Here is a 21,313-nt window from a genome sequence, read left to right as displayed (position 1 = left end):
AGTAGCTATTTATAATTGCAGAACATTCCAAATAGAAAGAAAATAATACTACTGTGAAGCGATCAGAATTTCCAAAGGCATGATAATTATTCTGTTTTATTGAAAACAGTTGCTAGCTCGAAATAGCATATTATTTTTGGTTACATTTTTAGACAGCGTACGCACCACTTCTACAAAATAGCAGCTTGAATTCTGTTTTAAAACGCAATGCGTTGATGTGCGATGCATTTACTGTGCTTTTGCCAATCGCTCAGAAACATCCTTCCAGTTCACCACATCGAAGATGGCATCGACGTAGTTGGGTCGCAGGTTTTTGTACTGCAGATAGTAGGCGTGCTCCCAAACATCGATACCCAAAAGTGGTACGAGTCCTAGAAAATGGAACATGGTTGTATTTCTCTACTTGAATCAATCAACAGGATTTCACACATACCGGTCGTGGCTTCCAGTGGGTCCTGGTTCGGGCAGGCCACAACCTGAAGCAGCTTTGATTTTTTGTTGTAGCCCAACCAGGCCCATCCGGAACCCTGCACGGCGACGGCGGCCGCCTTCATTTCCTTTTTGAAGTTTTCCATGCTCTGGAAATCGCGGTTCAGTGCCTTCTGCAATTCCGCCGACGGATCGGTGCGATCGGGTGAGAGATTCTTCCAGAAGATGGAATGATTTATGTGGCCACCGCCATTGAACTTAATCGCGCTGCCCAGCTGAATGATCTTCGAAACATCGTTCTTCGCTACCGCGTCCTTCAGCTGTTCCTCCGCGGCGTTCAAGTTCGTGACGTACGCGTTGTGATGTTTCTGGTGGTGAAGCTATCAGAACCGAAAGAATGTTTATTCAAAAACAAAAATGAAGTAAATCAATCACCCAGCTCCATTTTGTGCCGTCAATTTTTTTTTTCTTTTGCCTACCTCCATGATTTCACGGCAAATGACCGGCTCGAGAGCGCCGAAATCGTACGGCAAATCTGGCAGCGTGTGCTTGCTGCGGCATCCCAGCACGGCGCTGCAGTTCCTGCGGGTAAGTAGAAGTGCATATGCTGTTTATAAATACACGCATTTCATTATCAATGCTTCGGCTAAAATTAACAACAACAGATCGTAATGCAATCTTTTACATAACACACAACAAAATGACGGCACCAACGCAGCAGGCCCCGGGTTCGCCGGGAGCAAAGCACCGGTCGGAAACGAATTACCAACTTGGAAACGCAGTCGAACTTACTTCGCAGTGGAAAACAGTGCTCCTCGAATGGCCAGCATTTTCAGGATGTGAAGATTTCGTGGACAAATACAACAGGTAAGACGATTAATCCGCCGGTAAAACGATGTTGTCGACGCAGAACCAATTTGTCTACTGAACTGAATTCGTTGAGTTTGACAGAAGAGCTCCAATTGAGGTTTGGGGTACAGTGCAAGACAATCGTAGCTCAGCACTTCACAGGTTCAAAAATTAACATTTTAAATTACGAAATAATCCGAATGTACTTCCAGTGTGTACAAATTTTGGTGTAAAAGAAGTTAATGTCATCATTGAAAAATGAAAACTTTTCCAATTTTCGATAGCAGGGAAATTACAGCAATTTCCAAGTTTCATACGTTTAATAGGCATTTGCATTTCAATAAGATTAATAGCAGAACACCCTCGGCTGATTTTAATAATTGCTACTGAATCTTGTTTGATACTCGTTCGTAATTAGTTTCTATGTAGAAGAAAGCATTATGTATCGACAATATAATTTAAAGTAACGCGTTCGTACTTTTTGGACCTATATAAAGCGATGGCTATGTTGAGGATCAACCGATCGATTGCATTTGATTCAGTAGGCTTGCCAGCCACGCATGCCAGCCTCGGTCGGACTCTACGGCTACGTAAAAGAGTCAGTTTATTACAATCTCCCTTGACGGTGCAGCTTATGGTAATCGTTGCGGCCAAGTTCGATAAATCCTGCATTCGCCTTAGGTTATCATCACACCGAGTTGCTGCAGGCAAAATTTGGCCGCCGTAGCTTTCGCCTCCTTCTTGGTGTTGTTCGAGATGGCCGGCTGATACTCCAGCCCGTTTACCAGCACCTTGAAGATGAAATTTTTCGCATGACCCGGCCCACTCTCGTGCACCAGCTCGTAACGTGGGACGTTCCACTTGCGTTTCGTCGCGTACTCGCCAAGTATCGAAACGGGGTGCTTCCCGTCCGTGTTTACCTTAACGTTCATGAACCGTTGTCGATCGTGGCCCGGTGGTGGCCGTTGCGCGTTGTCCCTCCGGGTGAAAAGTTGCCCCGGGAACTGATGGGGGCGGGCTTTGTTCTGTTCCTCGCCCAGGCCACGCTTGTCCAGTTTCACGTCCAGCAGGAGCGGTTGTAGCGATCCGTTTTTCTCCTTACCCAACCCTTCGCCCGGTTGCCAGCCCATTTTCTGTAGCAGGTGCATGCCCATGCCGCCGGTGACCGGGGCCGATTGTTTCATCATGTCCCGCGTGGCCCACGGTTGGTAGCCTTCGGCTAGTTCCCGCTGGCTGAGACAGTTTACACCCGTTGAACCGACGAACTGCCCGGGCATCACCTTCGAGGAGGCCCAAGTCGACATGTCCTTCTGCGTGGTGTAGAGCAACTGGCGCGCCTCCGGATCGGCCGGATTTTCCTGCAACCTTCGCATCGCGTTTAACCGTTGGCTAACGATTTGCGAAACGTCGAGCATGGGAGCGTCCGGTTGAGTTTGAAATACATTATTCGGCCCAGGACCCGGGTCATTGACGGGGCCATGGCCCGGCCCGAGCCCATGCCCCTGATTATTGCCAATACCGTGGCCGTTGCCGTGACCATGCTCGTGTCCATTACCAGGCCCATGACTGTGACCATGCATGGGACCAGCTCCTGGTTCGAATGGTGGGCCGTTTCCGTGTCCATGCCCAAACCCTGGCCCATGTCCGTGCCCATTTCCGGGTCGATGCCCAGGAGAGCCAGAATGTACCGGAGGAAAATGTGGTCGTTGTTGATGGTGTTGCATCTCCGGATGAGGAACTGACAACATGGGGTTCAACAACGGTGGAGGAACAGTCGTGTCGACCGGGACTGGCAGAGGCTGCGGTTCTGATCCAGGCATACCGTTGAAGGGCGTTTGTGCTACCGGAGGTTGGTGGGGAACTATTGGTGGCACATGCAGGGCATGATACGGTTGTGAAATGTCGTTCGTCGGAAAAGCAGCTGGTCCAATGGGTGGCCCCGCCGAAGGATGGCTAATGGTGGGTTGGCTGACATGGGGAACGGGTGCATTCGGTGCAGGTACTAGACTCGGACCCGGCTGTGGGACGTGTTGTGATGGAAAATTCGACGACTGTGGCACAAAAGTGGACGATGGTGGCAGGATGGTTTTCAGTTTAGATTTGCCAACAGCACCGGTTTCGGATGCCGCTGGTTTTGCTGGCGCTGTCGCTGGTGCCGGCTTTTTCGGTTCGACCGGAACCCATTCCGTTTCGGTGCTCCGATGGTGAGCTCCGGACGATACGGGGAATTGCATTAAGAGCGCCTTTTTCTCCTCGGCTGACTTCGGTTGGATGGTGGTGGCATTACGGATGTTCATTACGATCGGAGCCGGTTCCTTGAGCTGAAAGGGATGGTGGAACACCTTCGTTGCCCCGTCCGCATCGTGATCACTTTCGTCGGACGATACGCTGGAGAGATCGTTGAAATTATCCTTGTTCGAAATCTTTTTGCAAAACTCCGTCAGCTCTTCAATGGTCTTACCACTCGCACGCATCTTTGAGATTAGCTTCGTTTTCGATTCTCCGTCCAAATTTTGCGCACCCGGGAGCGTACCTTTCTTCAGCATGCTAATTGCATTCTTTCTTGCGATCTCCAGCAGCTTCTGTTTATCGAACTGCTCTGGAGAATGGGAACGGGAACGGGAACGCGATCCGGATCCTGAACGACGACGCCGTTCCCGGTCACGGTCTGAGCTGCGTCTGCGTCGTTTCTTCTCGTGTCGCTCCCGTTCGTCCTCACCCCGCTCGTAGCTTGCGTAGAAAGAATTGTACTTTTTCTGATAAAAATCGTAGTACCTGCCCTTCCCAGGATCCTCTCCATCGGAAATAGAAAAGTCCGAACCGGAACATTTTCGTTTCCGCAGCTCACTGCTGGACGATTTCAATCCTATTGATTTGTCGCGATCGTAATGCTTATCGTGGTCACGTTCCTTCGTGTGTGACGAGCCTGTCGCCAGTTCTTTGAAAATGGCGCTATCTTTGAGACTTTTAATTTGTATCTTTCCCTTCAAGGGTTGCTTGGAGTCTTCCCCGCGGGACTCCTTCAGTTTATTGTGATCTTTCTGCTTTGTCTCGTCGTGCTTGACAATGCTATGCTCTTTGCTGGATTCCTTCTGGTGCACTTCGTCGTATTTGGATTTCTTTTCGTCCTTATCCAGTGGTTCCTGCTTAACCGTAACCAACAACGTCTCGCCCCTGTGCTTCCGCTTGTGCTTCTCGTGCTTCTCGTGCTTTTCATGTTTCCGGTCACGATCTTTCTCTTTCTTGATTTTCTTCTTTTTCACACGTATCTCACCGTCCTCGCCCGGGTTCTCGGACAGCTCCCCGTCCGTTTCACTTTCGGTGCCTTTCTTCTTTTTGCTCTTCTTTCTGTGTTTATGTTTCTTCTTTTTCTTTTCTTTAACTTCGGACGCCTCGTTTGAATCATCCTCGATTATCTCCGGCGGAGCAGCGTTAAACACCCGGAACAGCTCGGTCAGGATTTCGTTCGATGACTTCAGTGGCTCGATGGAGGGTTTAACGTCCGCCGCGTCCGCATCCTTTTCGGCCCCTGCGCTGCTGCTGGTGATGGTGGTCGAGAAAATGTTGGTAAGATTCACATCAATCGATAGCTTGTCCACCGTTTCCGATTTGCTCGAATCTTCATAGCTGGTAGTTTTTTCTTGTTTGATTTTTATGTTCAGCGGGAACACCTCCGTCACTTTGTCATCGCTACGGTTGCTTTGCTTCTCGACCGTCACATTCATTTTGGTCGATGAGTTTTTCAAACGCTCCTAAAATGGGCACCGAATGTTACAACTTACACGTTGAAATGATAAAAAGAGCGTTTCAGAATTAGAAAAACCTCTTTCCCTAATGATTAAAGGGCACCAGTTTTCGATGCACGGTGTTGTTTTCGATTTATTTGGCATTTGACACAAAGAATTTTCTCGCATGCTCCCGTTTATAACTACAGGCCCAGAAGTGTCGTACAAGTTACAGCCGCGTGGATGACAAAGTTTTCTATTTTCTAAAAGCATTTATTTTTATGTTTTGAAATAATTAACACATTTTAAAACAAAGGTTGACCAATGATATTTTTTTGTATTGATTTAATCAAATTTTAAAAGTCTTTATTATTAAAAATGGTTCAAAAATATTGACTGACGAGTTGTTTTGATGGATGGGACGGACCCATCGGGTTAGCTTTGTGATCGGGATGTCGTTTTCTAGTTGTATTATGTATGGCTGAAATTGTGTGTAGAGTTTAAACAACCCCTATAAGCTAGCATGTATTGAAAAGTGCAGTATATTGCTTGAAGTGTAAACGTGCAATATTATTGTTTTTCATCTTCCTCCACCCTCGTCTTCTTGCAGGTGGTTGTTTTTCCTTGCACAGGGGCAACTTTAGCTGCCGTGTACTTGCACCAGAGTGTGGGCCACGGGAAAACGCAAATACCCTAGCCGTGAGGGTCGAAGGAAAAATCGAAGTTTTCCCTCGCCTACTGTCGTCACACCTACCGTGCTGGAAAAGTCAAACAAAGTGTTTTCTCCGCATACCGTCAGTGTTAGTCAGTGGTACAGTGCGTTGGTGCTGTTTAGTGAACGGTGAATCATTTTCAGGATTTGCTGAGGAAGTGTGTTTTTCCAAAGCGGAAGGATTTGCAGCTGCTTCCAGCGGTTATTGGGATACCAACTCAAGTAAGTGGTCTTTGTGTTAATCCGTTTAGGGGAGACTATAGCCGAATGTTGGTGGCGGAGGCTGATTTTTGCTGAGACGAGACCTTGAAAGATGAATCGATAGCGAGCAATTGCACCTGCACCATAATTATCAGAACCAACCTTTCTACCGTTGGTGGTGAAATCCTTAATGAACTACCTACTTTTCCTTTTATCGTTTGATCATGTTGTATTTTACTAGTTTTCATAGAGCATACCATCTTATGGCATGGTGCATTGTTAGCAGGAAAACCCAAGCACCTGCTAGGATACAGGATGCACTTCTGTGCGAGAAAATTGATCCCAAATCATTCTCATTGCGCAAGGACCTCCCGAAACTGTACCATGTTATATAACAAATAGCGAGTGATCGGTAATTTACGGCCCACGGGAAGGATAATTGTGGCGACCGCGCTGAAGGATGTGGCTCTATGTGGGAAAAGTGGGAAACATAGAATGAAATGCGCGCATAGACATAAAAAGTGCTTCGCATGTGCATCGGAAAGCTGTACGTGGATCGATATTTTGCGTACATTCGAAATGGTCAGAGTTTTATTTACCAAAATGGCCTTGATATGATATTGCAATGATCTGAACTTTTCGGTTAAAAGCTCTCTGCAACAATTTCTGATTATCCTGGATGGTATGTCCTGGCGAAATTATTTTTTTTAAACCGCGGTCCAATAAACCTCAATATGTTATCTTAAAAAAAAAACCGTGTTGAAGAAAAGCATTATGTATAGTCGATTTATTGAAATTTTTAATCATTTCAATGAGTTTAACTGTGCTTTAAGTAAAATAACACGCAATATTATTTTTGAAATCATTGCACGACGATTTTTTTTTTATTATACACCACAACAGACTATCATTTGGTGTTGTGCATGCTAAATAAAACTCAACTCTTTTATAGTTTGTAAATAAATTTGCAAAAAATGTTTGTATTGGGATGTACAAAAAACGACTGAACCAAAGCCATGGTCAACACAATTATGATGAGAACTTATTCGTCTGGTATAAAAAGCACGACCGAAGAAAATTTGAATGCGAGACAAGTTTTGGACTCTCTTTTACAGCCTTTTTCTTTTGAAAGTTGTACTTCTATCCAAACCAATTTGGAACGTGTTTCGGGCGAAAGAATTGTTTCATCAAATAAAAGTTGATTGGATAAAAAGGAACATGAAATTGTGTGGAAATAAAACTTTCACAGACATATTATTTTTGTTTAATCTTTTCCCCTCAATTTAATCATATGAAATGTGTATAATTTAAATACAATAATGGAATTGTGCTAAAGGCATTTAAGTTAAGTATCATACATTTTTGACTTTTTGCCGTGATATTTGCAATTTAAGATTTTTATTCTGTAATTTTACTTAAAGCTTCTAGTTATGTTATTCTACTTACATTCAATGAATTGTGATACTTGGTTTGATTGTCAAAAAAAGGCATCAAAGAGTGGAAAATAGTAATGCAACATTCAGTGAAGACCACAGAAATTCAGCAGCTGATAGGATTGGTCGGTTTTAAATTCCTACTAAACCGTTAGTTCCGTCTTACGATGCAGCGCTCGGATCAAACCGGATGCAGTATATTTCCTTGCTGTCCGACCGGCTAGACACCGTGGTTTGGAACGAACCAGCTGAAGCACTTTTTACGATTGCAGTTTAGTGCCGTGCACCATATTCTCGACGAAATGTCCCTACGTGGAATGTTTAAAAAAGATGATTATTTTTTCAAGTTGTTTCACAAACGCTGATATTCAGCGTTTATCGGTCGGGTTGTAAATTTTTTAAGAGTATTTTTTGGTAATTCTCTTACATTTGATTGTGAATGTAGTATATGTAATGCGTATTAGTGTATCGGAAATATTAACCCGCCCTTACACTTAAGTTATGCAAATTGAGTTGTCCTTGGAAGGGTGCTAGATGTTGTAAGAGTGTCGTTTCTTTCTCCCAAGATCCCTATTTTAACTCTTTCCTCCCCGGGGAAAGGCGACCAGACGGGTACACGTTGCTATAAAATCTCATTATTTTCAAATGATAAATATTCATGGCGCAGGCCTGCAAATACCGCCTCCAACCAAAAACCAATATGTATTCGTCATCTGTTTGGGTGAAACGGATTTACCAAACCGTTGCGAATGGTTGTGTACTTCCTGTGGGCTCCGTTGCGGTTTAGGGTTTCGAGCACTTGATTATTACGTATTCCGTACGGCCCTGGGAGAGGTCGTTCGACTGTCGGATGGTCGGATTACGAGAACGGCCAGGTTTGGTTTGCGGGTTTTAATGGATTTGTACGGCTGCGGATTGCGTACGGCCGGTGTTTCCGATTGCCTTTACGATCGGCTTCGAACGCAGTGGTGGAACGAAGAAAATCGAAGGATAGAGAGAACTTTCATCGGCAGCAAGGATATGCGAGGGACGAATGTGTTTTTTTCCTTCCCCAAAGCCTAGTTCAATGTAAGAGTTTACGCTCAAGGTGGAGCTGTATAAAGGGTTTGCTAGTGCCATTTCTACTTTGAGTAGATTTATTTCCATTTTTCCATAATCCCAAACAGTGGTGAGGCGGCATCCGTACGATAGTTTTCCTATTCTGATCGATTGCATTCCGGCATGAACTGTTCATTTGCCTCTACCTTTTCTCCTCTACGATTTCCCCCGATTCTCCTCTACGTTTATCCACATGGGAAACCACAAACCCAATCGTTCGGGATTGTCTCACTGTTGCGGTTACACTTGATTATTTCAATGTTATCGAAGGTGATAGCGGTATATAATCGTTCTATGTCGAAATGCATATGGTGTGACATATCCCCATTTATAAGTATAACTTACATTATTTTATTACATCTTTTAGCTTATCTAAGTATATGTTCTACAACTTCAAATGTGATTATGAATTATCAATGTTACAATTACAAACAATGAACATTAAATTATTGTAAATGATAGTAACGTTTGGATTCAAAAAATAGACAAATTTTAATGACTTGCAAAAAAGGAAAACGCTAGCAACTTTATGTTAAAATCAAATTAAAGAGTAACATTTCTTTTAAATTTAAAACAATTTTGACAACTGAATCATTTAAATTGAATCCACCGTGGCCAAAACATTAAACCATAAACGTTTGATTGTATGTTAAAGCATCCTGCTTTATCGCGGAACAAAGATTATTTAAAGCCAGACGGCGACAAGTGGTATAAAACTCTAGTTGCTTATGTTGCTTTTGAAGTTTGCTACAGTATATTTAAAATGTTTTGGGGTCCCTTAAATCCCATAGAATCGTGGCTGAAAATCAGCGAGAAAGCTATGCACAAAGTCGTAGTTCTTCCGGCATATGGAAAAGTGTATGTAGTGCCTTCCGGCATTCCCGAAGATCATCCTTGGAGTTAATCCGGTCAAATATAACTAATGTACCCAGGACTACTAACCCTCCGTATGTCTCTCAACTACAACCAATCGAAAAAACATTTACAACACTACAACACAGAAAAGACCTATTCCAACATTTTAAAGTCTAAACGGAGTAGTATTTGGTAATGAATGCCTCACAATAACTGAAAATCTTTACATGACTGGTTTTGTCGTCTTTGGCTAAAGTTTCGGCCAAAGACCGTAAGGCCGGCTTACTTGCCGTCGGAATAGTTTTTGAAAGTTCTTAAAACATGTAACTTTGCAATAAAGTTTACTTTCAGCATTAGCTTGGTTATCTTTTCTCTTATCATCGATGAAAATTTGACTTTTTTTCATAATGCAAACGTTACCTCATCAAGATCAATTGACACATCGTTGTTTGAGATTTCCTAGATGTAAAATCAAAGTTCAACGAGATAGTAACTATCATGTCTATGTAGTTTAATTTCTCTTCTCTTTTTGCCATAATTTTCCAAACGAGTGCAAATTTTGTTATAAAAGATATTCATCTAAATTATCTTAATCAATCTCACCGTTATTCAAATAACATTCAAAATTACCGCCGTTATTTAAATAACATTATTTTGAAATAATTGTATTCATTATGCATTTGGGAAAACAAGGTATTTACTTGTTTCACTTTATGGCAAGTTGTTAAACTGTTGTATGTGATATGCATCTACAAACATTTTCTTTCACCATTTGCTTGCTGTTGTGGATGAAAAGCCTTTGTCTCGTCTCCTCAACTGGTCAAACATTTATCTACATCATATCAAAGTGGGTTTCAAAGATTACCTTTTTTCCGGTCTACCCTTACCACCCGAGTGAGCGCTAACAAACGGTACGATCAATCCACTTATGGTACAAAATGCTAGCAAGCTCACACGGACCAACGGAGGGTAACATCTTCCCAGCGCTCATCTTCGGACAACTCTTTCGGGAGATGGATCCATCCTTCCGTTGTGTGCGCACGGCCGCGAAGTTGTTGCTATTCTTTCCCCGGCGCTTCCGGTTCGGGCAGTAGAAACGGATACTCCATCCCGCCCGGGGGACACATCGCGTGCCGATGGCCGCACGCCCGATTGGTGGTTTTTCCCCGTTTCATATTTGCTACGGCAAGCGTTTTCCGCTGGTGGAAAATGAAAAACGTTCCGAGCAAGTAGCGAGTCGGTTCTTTGCCTTTTATTTTCCACTGTTTGTTCCTTCATTTCGCCTTGTTGGTTGGTGCATGATGATGAAGAACTGTGTGGGTTTGTTTTCTTGTTTAAGTTTCTTTCTGCACATCGTGCTTGATTTGGCTTCCGTTTGTCGTTTTTCTTTAGTTTTCATTTGGCTTTTTATTCATTTTTCCACCATGGTTGATGTGAAGCGCGCGTGTGCTGACTCGTTGCCGTCAGATCCACATCCATGGCATTCCCCCTCCCGTGCACCGTCCTCCCGCTGGCAATAAGCATTGGGTCACGGGTGGAACGATGGGTTCACCCATTGTTCGATGCCACGGTTTTGTGGAAAACTGTTTGAAGCATTCGCCTGCCGATGGAAACCTTTGGAAGCAGCACGTGTCGGTAGGTCGACCGTGCCGTGCATTCGAACATACACTCCCATGTGGGTTTGGCAGGTGGTGGGAGTTGTAATGTACACCTCCAGTTTTCCCATCCACCCAGCACCTGTGCTCCACCTGTGAGTGGCAGTTTTCCCCCTGGATGCGCCAAACATTTCTCGTTATTTTGTTACCCCCGTTGTGTGTGGGTGGCGTTCACATGAGTCTACGGATTTTATCCACTGCCAGGCTGGTACTGTGCCATCGCCAGCCCGGTTTCGGACGGAAACTTTTATGCCCATTTTGTTATCGAGATAACCGATCCACCATTCACGGGCTACAGGACCAAAGGCTCGCACGAGAACTTGGATATTCCGGTGGGAAATATCTCGCTCCGGAGCAGGCCAAAGAAAAAAGTTATATCAGATTTTTTCCCCGGTTTTCGATTTTTGTTACAACAAACCGGGATGGGTAGGGAAACGGAGCCCCTTCCGGTAAAAATAAACCCATTCGCGAATTCGTTTTGCTGGCCAGCCTCGTTTTCTTCCGTGGCACTGAGATTTGTAAAACAAACTGGCAATAAGAACAGCTAAGGACGCGCGACGGTCGGGCAGATGGCCGATTGGAAATCGAATTTTCCGCCTTTTGGGAATGTGTTGTATATACATTCTCCATGTGCGGAGGGGGGAGAGGTTTTACGGTGCACGGGAATCGAATATTATCCTCCGAATAGATACCGAATTGGTGAAATGGGGAAAAGTGAGGTTAAAAGGTTTAATCAGAGCGGAGGAACGGAACCGGAAAGAAAAGCGCAGCCAACCAATCCCATTGCACCCCTTAACGAACCGTGCACGGTTTTTCTTTTGTTTTTCTGCTTTTGGGAAATTTATTTGAAACCTCGTCCCTTTACGGCGCCGCCTTGTTGTGCGCGGGTCAACCGTCAAACTCGGCGTAACTCGGTTCGGTCGCCAAAGTTACTGTAAACAGCTTTGGTAACCTGCTAAACGGTGATCCGGAGGAAAAAATCCGATTCAAACGATCGTGTGGGGAGTTAACGAAGCATGTGTTTTTGTTTTTCCCCCTTGTAGCGAAAAAGTTCGCTAATGACCAAAAGGTTCCCGTTTGCGTTCGGTTGGTTGAACCATCGAAACCGTCGCAATAAAGGACGAAAGAAAGGATGTGTTATTTCGTGTGACAAAAACAAAGCCCAAGTGAAGGTTGAAATTTACAACAAGCCTGTAGCGAATCTGTTTATCTTTTGTGTTGATTTATGGAACAATCAAGTTGTACTTTAAATATACAAAAAAGATATCGATCAATAAACACAAATAAATCATCCGATGAGTTAAGTATTTCGGTATGAAACTAGATAAATTTCAATATGTGATGGATGAGAGCGAACGATGGAACGGGGTTTTCCCTTTTTCCTATCAACAATCTCTCTTAAACACGTTGCGAATAATGAATAGACTCCATAGAACATTTTGTGGGAAATATTTCCCTCGTCCCTTTTTTGTGCGTCTTATTTTGGAAAATAGAAAGAAAAACTCCCAATTTGTGCTACAAACCACGAGCCTCGTTAACCTTGAGCTCTTGCGAGCCATTAACCGACATTGTGCGGTGGGAATGTTGGGCAACATTGGGAAAATGATGTCCTCTCTTGTCGGTCCGTTTTTGTTGCCCTCTTTCGATTGGCACCCATTTCGGCAAAAGCAATTGAAGCTCGGTGCCTTCGCTGGGAGGGCATGCTTACAGACGGGCTCGTCAAACTTTGCCCCGCTCGGTCCCATAAATTAAAGCGGTAAAACCCCCCTTGGAATGCATATTAAGCGCCTCCGACCGGGGAGCGAACGATGATTAATGAAGCCGTCGTTTACGGATGGGCTGCAAATCATTTGACATCGGCGAGAACACGGCGGGGTGGACGTGAATCCAACGTGATGGAAAATGTCTTTTTCATCGTCGGCTTCACCGTGCCGGGATTCTGTCCATCCCCCCCCCCCCCCCCCCCCCCACTCGCTGGAAGGATGGAAATTTTTCGGATAATTTCTTATCCACAATTAACACGGCGAAACGTGAGTGAAATTACCTTGAGAGAGTCACCTGCCGGGGGCATCCTAGACACGAGGCACGTTTTCCGGCGACGAGCCTTGCGTGGGTGGAGAGCCAACGGTGGAGGGTGGCGCTGGCAAAGCTGGCAGATGCTTAAACATCTTCATATTACGGTAAATTAACGGCCACGGTACTTTTCTCGGTAATGCTCCCCGCGGAGCCCGGTTTAAGGTTTCAATTTGCTGTAGGCTTCCTTAGTTTATTTTCTTTACCTTTCGTTTTTGAGAAGCTCCCGCGGGAGCTCGCTTCGCCCAGGTTCTTCACACTTACTCACCCACACACACACACACGCGCGCGGACGCGCTGGCAACGACGAGGTCATGGAGTGTAGATGGCGCAAGATGATGGGGACAATATTACCTGCTACAATATTTACACGCAGCTCATGCGACACAAGCCTCCCTAAGTGTTGTTCTCCTCGCCCTCCCCACCTCCCCCACGTCAGTTCCACCAAGTCCGGGCGACTTCCGGGCGCACCGTATCAACCTTTTGCACCGTGGCGCGCCCCGAAAATGGAGAGTGTGAGTGGAGGAAAAGGTGTATAAATAAAGATTATATTTTATTCAGGAAGGCCACCGTTGGCTTTTCTCGTGTCGTTTGCAATGCGAGATGGTGCTGTAAAAACCCAGCGCTCTTTTACAGGGCCGTAGGATCGTGGGTTGTGTGCGCTGGCCAACTGTAACTGATCGAGCCGGTAGCGCCGGGAAGTGATGGCTGCCCGCTGTGCTGCTGCTGCGACACGCTCGCTTGAGCAGAAGGTTCGTTTCCAGGGGTTCGTTTTTCTTTAATTTTTGCGTTTGTTTTTAAAATGAAAAAATCCGACAAATTTCCCTTTATTCTTAGAACACAGCAGGTTGAGTTCTTCAGGGGTCAGTAAACAATTGAAGTTAATCGTCGAACGGCAGTGCAGTTTTTTAAACAATAATTATGGCGCAACTGTCAACGGGTAGTTTTGCTTTACTTTTAAAATACCGGTTGCATTACGATACGTAACAATATGCTAAAAACTTCGATGACTTCTACGGAAGGCAATAAATATACAATCGGACGACAATTCCGGGACCGGATTAAACAGAGGGTGGATTTTCCGTCGGTCCCAAACGGACAGTTTAAAAACCGTGTTATACTTTTTTAACCGAATTCCAGATGGGTAGAACATATTTTCAGAGCAACTTTGAATCCAAATAAGTTTTTTTTAACAAATTCTATCGTTTCGTATTGGTTAGAATCAAATTATTTCATTTTTATCTATTAAACATAGGTAAAAAGCATGTTTTGTTGTTGATTTTCCATCGCAATACAACTCTTGCACCATAAACATATATGACATGTACAGTTGCTCCCAAAAGTTAAAGTACAGTGTCTATCGGTCGTTTGGTTATATTATATTGGTCAATTCTCATCGTAGCCGTAAAATAAGCATAAAATAGAGGAACTTGTAACGCTAAAAATATGCCTCTAAGGAACGACCGTCCTTGCGATGTTTATATAACACGTTAATTCATGACTTATCAATTTTATTACAGATTTAAAAGGTTTCTTTCGTGCTATCCTCTCATTTTTTCTTAATACTCTTCAGACAGTTTCATCCAAAATTGACCATGAAATAGTGTCCGATATCTCTTCAGCTAATTTTGGAGCACTGGCGGTTGGTTCTTGTCGTACTTTTCGGACTATAATTCTTTCATAATTTGCTAATAGTATTCTTTTTCTCTCAGTTCGTGGACTATTCTTCACTCTTTCTTCGTATGGCCGTCTGCCGATGATATGCTGGACTGTAGAATGTGTCCAACTATGTCATCAACTTTGCGCATTAAAAATCCTTTCCAATACAGTGAATTAATTCGTTTCCTCAATTCAACGCCAGTTTCCTTTCTCGACTCCTCCACTTCGCAAATATCCAAGGAAGTTACGTGTGAAAGAAGTTTGCAAGCTGTCCTGAACCCTGTATGTTATAATCACCTAACCCTACTTTTTTTTTTATGTGGCACGACATCCCCTAGCGGGACAAAGCCTCTCTCCGAAAAGAGTTTGTGTGACCGAAAGACGGTATATTATAGATCGGTGGTCAGCCGTTCGTAATATCGGAGGGTGCCTGACTCGAGATTCGATCCCACACCTGTGGTGTGGTGTTTCCTCGCGCTACCGCTGCGCCATGGGCACCCCCAAACCCTACTTGACCAGTTTTAAAAATTCCCAGTGAAACTAAACGGTTTAACATGACATTTGAGAGTTCTCAATATGGTGTTTTATCAGGTAATGGTTTAAAACTAAGGCAAATTTGGCATATACAATCTCGTTAGAGGGTTATTTGGAGCGTTGCTGTACCTTCACTGTTGGGAGCAACTGTACATTTATATGAAGGATCGAATATCTGCCATCCTGTTGCGTGTGACACAATTCCTAACTGAGCAAAGCTATTTGCAAATGTTTAAACAAAGCATTTTATAATCCACTAAAAATAGTTTTAAATCATCTATCCTGGATGGATAACATGTTGGTGCTCAGTTAAAGATATCCAATACAGCGACGGTATAATTTTATCCCGCGGCAAACCGGTAACCGGCATTCGTTAGAAACATTTATTTGCAAAGCTTAACGCAACGTCTCTCAAAAGGACACGTTAATCCGTTTACTGCCATTATCAATACAGAGTTCCGTTTCTCTGCACTTCGCACCGGAACAACCGAGATTGCGCACCTGCTTTATCGCACCCCCGCAAGATCCGGGGGCTGGCGCTACCGATTGGGATTGAAATAAATAATTCAGTTTTAATTAAAACGTACATCAAGGCCGGGGAGCGTACGCAATCGTGGGCGTCCTCCGAGAAACCCAACAGCGAAAGCAGCACTCGAGAAGCTGGCTGTTAAGCAGTGAGAAGATATTCATGGTGCCAGAACGCGTTCGGAAATCTTTGCTGGATAGCCTTTCTTGGAGAAGGCTTTCTGGCCTTGAGCGAACGCAGAGGATGTTGCTGGATGGTTTCGTTCCGGGGAAAATAAAGGCGTCTAAAACGTGCCTCGTTTGGTGAAACTGAATCCTTGGATGAATATAAACTTCAAGCGAAGCGGCGGATGTGGAAAATCTATTTCTTGGGTAATATTTTAAATGAGTGCACTGAAGAGGAATTTTGACGACAACCCACGTGCGATCTGCTTTTGTAAGCCATGTCACTGAGTTGACTATGCTATCGTTTTTCGCCGGGAGAATCTTGTAGCCCGTTGTGCAAGGAAGTGGTTGCCGTCATTTCGCAAGTATTTTTGGATTACGCCTTGTCCGGTGTAGTATGACCCAATATGATCCGAGCCATAGAGAGGATAGGACCATCGAGAAGCACACACAATCACCATAGTGAAGTCTCTAGTGTAGCACCTTAACGGCTATGAAAGTAGATTTTCTCCAACACTTGCTCCACTCGACGGCGTCACTGAACCCCTGGACAAGTGTGGACATCCATTGTCCTCCAACCGTTTGCACTTCCTTAGTGCCTCCCGTGCATTCTTGGACCGGACAGGATACAAATAGCGACAAAGTGCTCCACAGACGAGGACAACTATCTAGGGACAGAAGCGGAAGGATGGCACGCGAAAACAGAACAGAAGCGGAAGGAGGGAAGTGAAAATGCAGTGCAGAAAAATAAAGCGAAATCCACTTGTGTGGCAAAAATGGCCGGCGGCGGCAAAAAGCGTCAGCACAATTTTCCCGGGAACATTCGGGCCGCTCGATGCCGACGGAGGCACTCCGTTTCGGCGCAAATTGAAGCCCATAAATTTTAGTTATCTGTCAGGACTTTCGCCCGCTCGTTCGCCATTCGCTGGCGCTCGGGTTTCACCTTGTCTTCGGTTCCTTTCTGCGAGATAATGTGGTCCCAGTGTTCGATTTTTCCATTGTATTGGACGCGCGTCATTAGTCGGTATTTGTACGTTCCGTTCGATCGGTTGTATCGCCTCGAGGTTGGGACGAGGTGAACATATTTTCAAGTTATAAACCACTCGTTCTACTCCGTTTGGCGAGGTCGGAAGGTCGGTCGTAGATGCACGTGTGCCTAAATGCATTATCCTGCTCGGAGCTATTATTTATTTTCGTCCTCTTTTGCGTCCTCTTCATTGCTCTGAAGTGTCTTCTAGATTGCTTGTGAACGGTATCTGTTTTTATAGCAACATCTTTCGAAGCTTTTTAAAATTAAATTTTGCACCTATAATTTATTTGAAAGCAATATAACCAATACGAGAAATTATGAAAGGTAAAAGCAGACACGATCCCTTTCGTGGTAGTTCGCCTTTGAAAATTTATTGATGGAAATGGTCTTGCATAGCTTTTCATCGTTTTCAGGCGAGTTTCGCAAAACTGGTTTTATTTTACTTCTGCTGCTTTCTAATCGTTCTTATTCGGTTTTAAAGGGTGATGCAGATGGTAAATAATTGTTTGTTTTAAACGTACAAATGTCGCGAGAGAAATCATTTTCGTGTGTAAGAAATGTAGGGTAAGTGCGGGAGTTTTGGCCAATGCTTGTAACTGGAAAGGAGATCAACTGTCACACTGATTTCAAATAATACTGCGCCCTCACCTGTTTATAGTTTTAATTTCGATTTATTCTAGTTAAATGTCAATTTTAGAAGTGATTGTAGCAGTATTTTTCGAGAAAGTTATTAAAATCTACGAAGCTGTCACTTTTTCAACCCATAATGCTGTAAACGGTTAGTTCGCCCACATTGAAATATAAGCAACAACTGCGTAGAAAATTAGAAATTCTTAAATTTAGAGTGTTTTGAAAAAGTATCAAAACGTTACTTGAATTAATTTAGCTCGAAAAGTATTTTATTTTTCGGTGTAAAAATGGGAAAATATACAAGATGTAAGAAAATCTGGCTTGGACTGAAAAGAAAATGTTATGCCTTCTAGCACTAACAGCTAGAACAGTTAGATTGTCAGATAGTTTCAAGACGAAAATGCGATCATCGTGCAAACAAAAATGGATATTAAATTATCAAATTAAGCACCTAATCTCAGTTGTTAAACAATGGTAAAGGTAAATAGTAATTTCTAAATTATTTTAATAAAAAAAAAAACATAAAATAAAAAAAACTGCTTTTAAATGGACTAAAACTGGTACATAGGTGGGCTAAAATGGAAACAAAGTGGGTTGGTTGCGGAAATTGATGATTGTTCAGTGAAAACATCAAATAAACTACATTAACATACCAAGTTTATCGTTATATAGTCGATACGATGAGTGTAACGATTTCTTTCGTGGTGACTCTCCACTAAGTGGGCCAAAACTGGATGTCCTTCCCTACATTCAATTCTAGAACAAAAAGTAATACAAATCTTATGGTAACGCTGGTTTTCCACGAAAACGTGTACTTTTAATTTTTTGAAAAGAGATGTAAATTGCCTTCTCTTATCTTCAACTCTGTGTAATAATCTAGTCTATTAGAGGCATACAAATGTGAACTCGTTAGCAAAATGTGAATTAGTTAGTCAAAGACCTTTCACTACCATCCGTAACTTTTATTTGCGTTGTCAATTTGTTGTAGAAGCAAGCGAGGAAAAAGTTCCTTTTCGTAGTTTTATTTTCCATATGTCAAGCGTGAGGACACGATAATGAACAGTCATTACGCGGCGCTCGTAGAATGTATCTGGCTGCTAATTAAACCAAGTGGCCTGCTCGTGGTGCTTCAATTTATAAAACTCCTCTTTTGCATGTGACCTTTTGCGCAGCTCCAGTGCTATTTTTTCCTACTTTCTGCCGTTTTTTTGTACAGCATACGGGGTCCTTACAATGGCCGCACGAATATACACAGTGGTAATTTAAATATAATTGGCTTGCGAATAACTAAACCGGGGGGACATGACATGACTGGCAGCATCATCGCATAGAGTGGACGGATCCTCGCCATACGCATTTGAGACGGTTTGCTCGTGCGGAAATTTGTGGACACTTCATTTGTGGATGCCAGCCCGGGTTCGAACGGAGCCGATGGCACGTGTACCAGGACACACCACATCATCTTTCCCGTGAAACATCGGTTTGTCTGAGATGATCGTCGGTGCAAGCAATCGTTCGTCCTTCTCATCGTTTAAACCCTACGCTATCTTTTTCCCTCCTCAGCTAGTTTTAGGTGAATCTTCTGCGAGCTTTTCGACGACGAAATGCAACTCGCATGAGCGTGGGTGTCCCCGAAGGGGCGGTGCAATGGCAGGGAAAAATCGATACCCATTCCAGTTACGTCAGCTGGTGACGCAGTTCCGTACGAACGAGGAACGCATCGGTTTTTGCGGCTTTTGGTTTCCACATTCGCCAGGGTTCGGGCGGTTGGTGAAATTATTTGATATTACCATTTTTGATTGCCTTCTGCCTAACTGCGAAGATATTTTGCCTTTCATCTCACCGCAATATGGCATCTAAATTTCTGTTCGATTGCAGCAAAACCGTCGTTGCGACATTTGCGAAGCCCGGTGTGGACGCGATGAGGATCCAAGTCATCCATTTTCACTCCAGCCAGCGTCGACGTCCGGTTGGTCCTGGAATGTTGAAAATGGCACTATAAATAGAAACAACGCACTAGAAACACACTTCGGCACAGTCACTCGCACACAGCACCGGATCGGATTATCTCGCGCGCTCTTTCGTCCTGAAAGGAGACGCAATCTTGCGACCTAACGGTGGTCGCTTTGTTCGCTTCATCCCGACGGTGTTTGCTTACGTCTCGTTGTTTGTGATAATACCATATTTAGAGAGCCGCCCACACTCGGCCGGGAACGACTTGAAAGCGACAGACAGCAACATAACTCTATATTAAACACGCACACACTAGCAGACGTTGGTGAGACAAAAGACCCTTTCAAGGCTAAGAAAAAGACAATTGGGTGCTTAATTCTCCTTGTCGAACTATCTCGAAGAAAAGTCTTGGAATTGTTCGATGTTCGATGATTTTTAAAAGCAGTTTAATTTTAGATTGTTTGCCCTTTTCTCGAATGACATTTCGTCCCACATCGACGCAATTAATTATGTTTGTATAAATTGTCAGCTCAGCAGGCTTTGGTGAATTCCACCTGATTCGTATCCTTACACGAAACCGGACGAAGACATCCAAATTCGAAGCAGGGCTAAAGCAAATATAGAGGAACAAATGATAACACCGGACACAATTTTCTCGGTCACTACAACGTACCGCCGTTGTCTAATGATCATCTGGAGACCACTTCTTTTGCAGCTGTCAAAGGACTACCATTTTCTTCGGTAACTTCGAATGAGGTGGCTTTTCTTTCTGTCCCTAAGTTTCCTTTCGTTTGCGTTTGCGTTTCCATTGGATTCACCTCCGGGGGTCGCTGGGTTTATTGCGTGCAAACATGAGACGCAATGAGCGCTAGTTTATTTTGGTTTTCATTTGTTCGGCTTTTTCTTTTCGAACAGTGTGGGATAGATGGAGCGTGGGGCGTGAAGGGTAGATTATACTCAAGAGTGCGATGAACAGGTAATAGTTTCAATCGACTGACCGGAACACGCCATTGGAGGGCAGGGGGTAGTGTCGGAAGTGGTGCTATCAATTTATGTTACGAGTGTGTGATAATGTAGAAATTTGGTAGGAATGGGACAACAAATTCTTTCTTTTGTGTTCTACGAAGGATCTCACAATTTAAACCCGGATGTGGTGAGTCTCCAAAGTTAGATAAAACTTATTCGTTTTGAAAACGGTTAGATGATCTTAAAAAAAAGCTACAAAAGAATTCAGTGATGAAAATGACAAGTAAATTTTATTTCTTTAGATTTTTTAAACTTCAATTTTGGTTTATATTTTGTTGATTTTCTGAAAAGATAGAACAAAAATAGAACACATAAAGAAGCCAACATAAAAAGGTTTCTTTGTTTGCTTTACTTTGTTCTTCACTTTGCTTGAGTATGTTTCCACGTTATTTTAAAAACATTCCGACTAATTTTCGTGCAATCCTCGTCACTGAACCTGTGCGTGCTTATAATGGACTGAATGTTACTTTTATTCTATTTTCTACCAAGTCTTTGAAATGACTCTGCTTTAATTTCTGGGTATTTCATGCTTATGCCATTGCGTTAGCTATTTTTAAGCTACTTTTTCTCTAAATTTAATAGCATAAAGGGAATTAGTTCTTTGCAATGAGCTGGTTCTAGCGGTTTTACTTCTATATTAAGCCCTTTTTTCTGGGAAAAAATAGTTTTCCCAACCAACACAAACCACAACCGCCGTGCTTTGTGTTGTGCTCTCCAGTTTTCCGACGACCGAAAAGCGGTTTCCATCGACGCGCCGTCCA

The 21,313-nt window shown here is 43.5% G+C and overlaps 2 protein-coding genes across 2 annotated transcripts; both read right to left on the bottom strand.

The window, feature by feature from the left end:
- Window positions 1–68: 68 nt before the first annotated feature.
- On the bottom strand, window positions 69–1,363 carry LOC131287036 (superoxide dismutase [Mn], mitochondrial). The gene is made up of 4 exons (XM_058316049.1): window positions 1,222–1,363; window positions 909–1,011; window positions 434–809; window positions 69–371 (listed from the first exon to the last, which is right to left on the bottom strand). Exons 1-4 carry the CDS (start codon window positions 1,257–1,259, stop codon window positions 229–231), a joined length of 660 nt encoding a protein of 219 aa, XP_058172032.1. The 5' UTR covers window positions 1,260–1,363; the 3' UTR covers window positions 69–228.
- A 225-nt stretch (window positions 1,364–1,588) lies between these two features.
- Window positions 1,589–5,127, bottom strand: LOC131289531 (protein Son). The gene has a single exon (XM_058318811.1). The coding sequence runs from the start codon at window positions 5,001–5,003 to the stop codon at window positions 1,956–1,958; it is 3,048 nt and encodes a 1,015-aa protein (XP_058174794.1). The 5' UTR covers window positions 5,004–5,127; the 3' UTR covers window positions 1,589–1,955.
- Window positions 5,128–21,313: the final 16,186 nt, after the last annotated feature.

Source organism: Anopheles ziemanni, chromosome 3 (assembly GCF_943734765.1).
Source record: "Anopheles ziemanni chromosome 3, idAnoZiCoDA_A2_x.2, whole genome shotgun sequence".
Taxonomy (NCBI): domain Eukaryota; kingdom Metazoa; phylum Arthropoda; class Insecta; order Diptera; family Culicidae; genus Anopheles; species Anopheles ziemanni.
This window is presented reverse-complemented; position numbering and strand designations above follow the sequence as displayed.